Source organism: Calypte anna, chromosome 14 (genome assembly GCF_003957555.1).
Source record: "Calypte anna isolate BGI_N300 chromosome 14, bCalAnn1_v1.p, whole genome shotgun sequence".
Classification (NCBI taxonomy): domain Eukaryota; kingdom Metazoa; phylum Chordata; class Aves; order Apodiformes; family Trochilidae; genus Calypte; species Calypte anna.
The window spans coordinates 9,443,326-9,449,655 of record NC_044260.1 but is presented as its reverse complement, the minus strand read 5'-3'; the positions used below and the strand labels follow the sequence as shown (position 1 = coordinate 9,449,655).

The 6,330-nt window shown below is 43.5% G+C and overlaps 1 protein-coding gene across 1 annotated transcript in view; it reads left to right on the top strand.

Annotated features, from left to right (window-relative positions):
* Positions 1-5,786: 5,786 nt before the first annotated feature.
* Positions 5,787-6,330, top strand: part of SNX29 (sorting nexin 29) — a 78,194-nt gene continuing 77,650 nt past the window's right edge. Inside the window, exon 1 of the mRNA XM_030459779.1 lies at positions 5,787-5,860. Coding sequence (XP_030315639.1) covers positions 5,854-5,860 — 7 coding nt within the window. The 5' untranslated portion in view covers positions 5,787-5,853. The remainder of the gene's footprint in view (positions 5,861-6,330) is intronic.

Sequence of the window (6,330 nt, the reverse complement as noted above, 5' to 3'; positions counted from 1 at the left end):
CTCCCCGGGCTCTCATCCCGCAGTAAGGCCGAGGCAGAACGCGGGAACTACGACACCCATCAAGACTTGCGCGAGCCCGTCTTGGCCCACCTCCCAGGCAGAGACGGGAAATGTAGTTGCCTGAGTTTTCTGGGCGTTCAGAAACTACAGTTCCTGTCAGCCTATGCGCTCGCCTTTCGTTTCTGCCGTCTCCGCCTCCAGTTTCAGAGGGGAGTCGGGACATGTAGTTGGCGCGAAGGCCTCAGGCGGGACAAGGACTACCCGTCCCAGCAGGCCAGGCGCCGGCCTTCCCTCAGGCGGTGGCTGTGTCTTCCCCTCAGGCCTCTGGGAGGTGCAGTTCGCAAAGGCTGAGAAGAGGCTGTGTCGGCGGGTGGCTGCTCAGTGTTCCCTTGTCCCACACGAGGCTCTTTCCATATGGGACAAGGCAGGAACCGTGCCTGTCCCGTGAGGTTGTGCGGCAGAGGCTGAGGAGAACGGCCCCGGCGGGGGTTGTCACCTCGCTGCATTTCCCACCTCCCTTTGGAACTCAGTGCCTGGAGTCGGGTGAAGATGTGCTCGTTTTAGCTTTTACCTATGCAAAATTGCACCTGCCTAGTCCTAGAAAGCGTAGGTGCAGAGTGATAGTTCCATGGCAGCACCGGTGTTGGGTCAGTAAACTTCCAGCGGTAAGTTGACTGGATGCATTAAAAGTTCCCATTTGGCAGTTCTGCAGCACACTTTGGTCAGAATAATAATTTAAAAATCTAGTTAAGCCAAAATCAGTAGGACTTATAAAGTACTGACTGTTACAACTATTAGAACTTATTAAAAATAAATACATTTTAAAAACATTGCTTGAAGTTAAGTATATTTGGAGGAGACAAAGATGAATATAGGGGAAACAAGTACATTTTGGATAGCAGCCTGCATATGTCAGTGGCAGCATTTCACTTTGCAAGACTCAGCATAAGTGTTTATAACTAGACAAAGTAAGTGTTTGTGAGAAGGGAATTTCTTGGAGTGTTCACATGCAAGGTCTGAGTCATCTGCAGTATTATTTATATTAGAACACTGTAGGGCAGGTTACAGAGTTGTTTTGAAAGCAGCCAGGCTTAGAACTGGAATGTAAAGATCTCCATTCAATACAAAATCTGGTGCAGTTTTGGTTGGAAAAGTACACAAACTCCCTGAAGTGGCATTTATGAAACAATCCTGGTACAAGAACAAGCTGGTTTCTGGCTGCACACCAGCAGCAACATGTACACCTTTGACAAGCAAAAAGTTCCACATAGCAGGTAATGAACATGTGTCAATGGGCACATGTTGTGCTTCCAACTGGGAAGTCCTTACAAAAGTAAGTAAATAAATAAAATTCCCTACAAGCACCACAAATAATACGTTTTGAAAGAAAAAAAAATAGTAATTCACAATGAAAGAATATATGCCTCTGTTAAGTGGAAGACTTTTCTTCAAGCCTACCCTCACCCGAGCCTTAAGAGTGAGTTTTAAAGACCTTATGCAAACCACTCTCAGGTTATTCTCTGGTGCAGAATTCCTTTCCAGTTTTCAGATACACTTTGCCAGGGCCTCTGTTTTTCAAAGCTGAGTATTATTAAGGAAGATTCTCACTTGTTACTGTAATATGTTGTTCCACTGAGATCTGGGATAGAAACTGGAATAGGCTATGACCCTTTTTTAACAAGGGATTAGAGGAAGCAGTTAGAAGTAAAGCCACAGGACTAGGAAATGTTTCCTAAGCAACTAATACCATAAGGAGCACTTCAGTATAGCACTCTCCACTTACTAAACATTTGTTTGTGGTTGTTTGGTTGTTTTGTTTTGTTTGTTTTTTAAAAACTAACCTTTGCTTATTAGGGTAACCTTTATTAACCAGTCTGTATCCCATACATTACATTTAGTCTGGAAACAAGATAACAAGATTTGGAACAGAGGAGCTCATGGGTCACTTCTGTTGAATTGTGCAGTGGAAACCAAGCTGCATGAGTTCTGCTGACAGTGCCTTGTTGTGGTACACGTTTTACTGTCATTATGAGGGTTTAATAGCTCATGTTTATAATGGCTGCAATGCTGTATTGCAAGTTTGTTTTTTGCTTGAGCATCGACACAGTCTACAACTTGGGAAAGGCTTAATTGGAGGCAGGTACTCCATTTCCAGAGCAATTAAGACTTACCTTAAGATTGCCATCACACAGAATATGTAGGCAGCAATGCTTACACACACTTTGGCATTCCTTAAAAAGTCTTCTTGAGGAGACCAAATATATATTTGATCAGAGGTATGAAAGAGTGCATTACCTCTGATTTCAGGAGAAAATAATTACTTGTGTCATCCAACAATTCTTCCTTCCTTCCTTGCTAGGATATAAAAACATCCAGTCCACAGAATTTCAGAAGATGCTAGATGTCCTTCACAGTGTACAAACCTGTTTTGCAGGCTGTGCCACACACAGGAATTGTGTAAACTCGAACACTAGATTTTTAACAGGGCTAATAGTTTGTTTTACCACTTCCAAACAGCTCAAAATAAAACTTAAGTGGAATAATGACATATGCGCTGGCAAAATATCTACTGGAATGTAAATGGTGATGTTCTGATGAGGTTTTAAGGCATTATAAAGGGTTTGCTTGTTTAAATCTATTTAAATCTCATCAAGAGGCTGAGAATAAATATACTAGTTCTTCATTTAATAAATACTGAAAATAATTTCTTATTGAGAAGTACCCATATAAAACCACCACATCAAGTCTGCCTTGACTTCTAAAAAGCACTGCTTAGAGAAGAAGAGGATAGACCAGCTCAGGGTTAACAAGTGGGGACTGGGGTGCAGAGAAACTGTCTCCCCCACAGTCACAGTTCCACTTGTCCTTGAGCTGCCTTCTAGCTTGTTAGACCCTTGGCTGAGTCAGTCTGTTACCTCATTACATTTAGCTACAGAACAATCCACCTTCTTTTTCCTCCTGGGTTACTAAAATGAATCAACTCTTAAGAGGTGTTTAACATATGCCAGAGTTAATATAAAATAAGAATGGGGAACAAGACTGCTTTGTTAGTGAGAGAAAGCTATTCACATATTAAACTCTCAGGGTAGCTTCCCCACTAGTTTGCAGCTTGTGGTACGTCAGTCCTAGAGCAATGAAATTAAACTCCTCATTCATGATACTAGGAACAGTATTCTGTTCTTTCGTAGTAAATTTTACTTACAAACACTCTCACCCTAACCAATATACCTATGAAATACCAATGTTTAGGTTATGTGATCTGAAGCAGAAAGGAATGATGTATTTCACTAGGTTTCAAATACACGAACAGCTTTGAGCAGTTAACTGCTCACCACTAACAGGTAAACTTAAAAAAAAAGCAGCATAAAATAGCAGTAGTCTAAGGGGGAAGGAGAGTGGGTTTAGGGTGCTGGGTTATAAGTGAGTTGAATCAGTTTATCTTGAGATCAGGTAAGTTCCTGGGCTGATGCAAAGTGGAAAAGAAAGCATTTGGCTGAGGTTGGGAGGAGCAGGAAAGGAATGAGACTTCCCTTTCTGGTATGGCAGCAAGCTGAAATTCAACTGACACACCATGAGCCATGCCCTGAAATTTAAAAGTATTCAAATATGTGTATTAGTTATGCACTTAATGAGTAGCTTGATATTTAAAATTGCTTTGAAGTCAGAGTGAGCCTTTAAAAACAAAGGAAAAAGAACAAGTTATTTACCTAGGAGGAAGAAAAGATAAGAGTTATAAGGTAAATCATTAAAAGAAAAACATAGCCAACTGTGCTCAGCTATGAGAGTGCCATTCTAGAAACATAGCTCTTTATCTGAGGCTTATGTAAGAAACAGTCTCAAAAGACATTCTAGAAATTAAGTTTACTCAGATGAAAGAGATAGTATTAAATGAATCCAGAAAGTTTTTGTGGAAAACATGAATTAAGGCTCTAGCTAAGTACAAATGACACACCTCTCTTGAAGGAAGGCCACATAAAAGTTTTTCTAAATACCTTTCAGAATATTAATGAGGCCTGGCACAGAATTGAAAATACTTAAATAATTTAAGCTTGATTAAATGCCAGAAGATCAAAAATTGATATTCTTAAACTCTGGCAAATTCTATTTCCAGGTGCAGCTGACAAGAGAACAAAAACCCCACACAATGTTTCAGCATGATGGCTTTTTCAAGAGCTAAGTCGATCCTAAGATTTGCTGCTATTCCTGAATGGTAAGTGAATTATAAAGAGGCTTCTATATTCACACAAGTCCATGTATAATCCCAATTAAGATATCTTGATATAAAACCATTACCATTTCGTGGATTTGTCTGTTCTAAACCTGCTAGATAACCTATGCTGTTTCCGACCTATTACTCTCCCTCTGCTGGACGCTCACATAATTGCTACGTGTGCTGAACATAACTGGTTTTCCAAATGTCACACCATAGCTTAAGCTATTTTCCACAGTCCAGTGGTAGAATTACTCCAAGCTTGCAAAGGGCATCCTCAAAGGAATCTAGCAAATTAACTTTTATACATTTAACTGTGCGTTGGTGATGAGTGATTCCGAACTAGATTCTTCTTTTGAGGTCTCTAGAGTCAAAGCTATTCTCTTGGAGAAGTGAAAGCATATACTGCAGGCCACAAAAAAAGCATTAAGTTGTTTTTACTTTAGGTAGCAAAAGAAATCCATAGATCCATACACCAGGATACCAGTTTATAATTTTCTGTGCCTATCTCCTTACCTCTCAAATACTTCATATGCTCAGTTCATTATATTCCAAGGTAGCCATGTGTCTCTCACCTTTGTATACAAGCACAACCTTTTTTTCTTCCTTGTGTTTATCTTTAAAAATAAAGGCTGAAAGGCTGTCTTTTTTACAAGTGCCATCCCTTTTTTTCCAGGTGACTTTAGATGGAGGCTCAGAGTTGTGTGATCTATTGATTAGTTAGCCTGTTGCTCAGATGTGAAAAATCTGTAATAAAAAAACTGTATTATCTGGAATGGAAAGGAAAGGAAAGGAAAGGAAAGGAAAGAAAAGGAAAGGAAAGAAGTTATGCTCAGTTGCTCCCAAGAGCGTGGAGCAGTACATGTATTTCTGTACAGCAATGTATTTCTATATTTAGATAATGCAAAACCAAACCAGCAGGATGGTGCCCCACAGGGAGTCTACAACATTTAGTAAAAGCATTTCACTACTCTGCCATTTCTTTGTATCAGAGGCTTTCACAGTTTCTGTACCTTCTTTTTTTTTTTTTTTTTTTTTTTTTTTTTTTTTTTTAGCACGAATCTTTCAGGGCTTTTATCTTACACAGCACATGTACTGAACACTTTATCTCATTTTTTCTCATTTTCCATTCGCCCGGTATTTCTTCACTTCCCCGCAGAATTACCGCACGGGCTGGACCGTTAGGTTTTCTGTGGAGAAACTGCGACAGGATTTCCCGCCGGGGCTGAGCACACGGCGTTACTGCCTGCCAGTGCCGGTGCCGGTGCCGGTGCCAGTGGCAGTACCGGTACCGGTACCGACCGAGCAGCTTCGCGCCTTTTCCCTCAGCAGCACGCGGGGCTGTCAGCCGCGCGCCCGGCAGGAGCCCGCGCTCGGCGCTGTGAGGGGAGGGAAGAAAAGAGGGGGAAGGAGAAGGGGAAGAGAAGGTGGCACCGGGAGCGCTCTCCCGGGAAGCGCCTGCGGGGACAGGCGAACTCCCCGCTACCCTCCAGTGCCGAGGCGACTGCACGGAGCAGTATTTACCTTCCGGGGCGGCGGGGCGAAGTTCCGGGGCGGAGTGTGAGCACTGGCCGGCCCGGTTCGGGGCTGTGCAGGAGGAGGGACCGGTCCGGCGGACGGAGGGTGGGAGCCCCGCGGCCACCATGAGTGGTGAGTGGAGGGCTCGAACGGGACCCTCTGCGCCACTGGGTCTCTGGGCCACTGGGTCTCTGGGCCACTGTGGGGTTGGTGTGGAACCTTGCCTGAGGGATCCCCGCTGCCTGCTCTGCCTGGCGTGGCCCTGTGCTCTGCTGGCTGAGGCACCTTTTTGCCCCCTTGGTTCTCCCTGGTGGGCCTGGGGGTTGTGGGTGAGGCACAGGAGACTTCGGCTGCTCTGTCTCCGAGGGCGGGGTAGGGCTCGGCCCTTGGCTTCATCACCACACCCCGCTCCTTATTTTGGCCCCCAAAGCCCCCCAGAAGTGTTTTACCTCGTTCTAAAGGTTGGCTTGGAGCGTGACACTGGTTCACAGCACAAGCGGTGCTGGGCTAAAGGGTCAGTGTTGCCTTAACTGTGCAAAACCACAGGACATTTTTCAAAAAAAGCAAGAGAAAATACATTAAAAAACCAAACCAAAACCGAA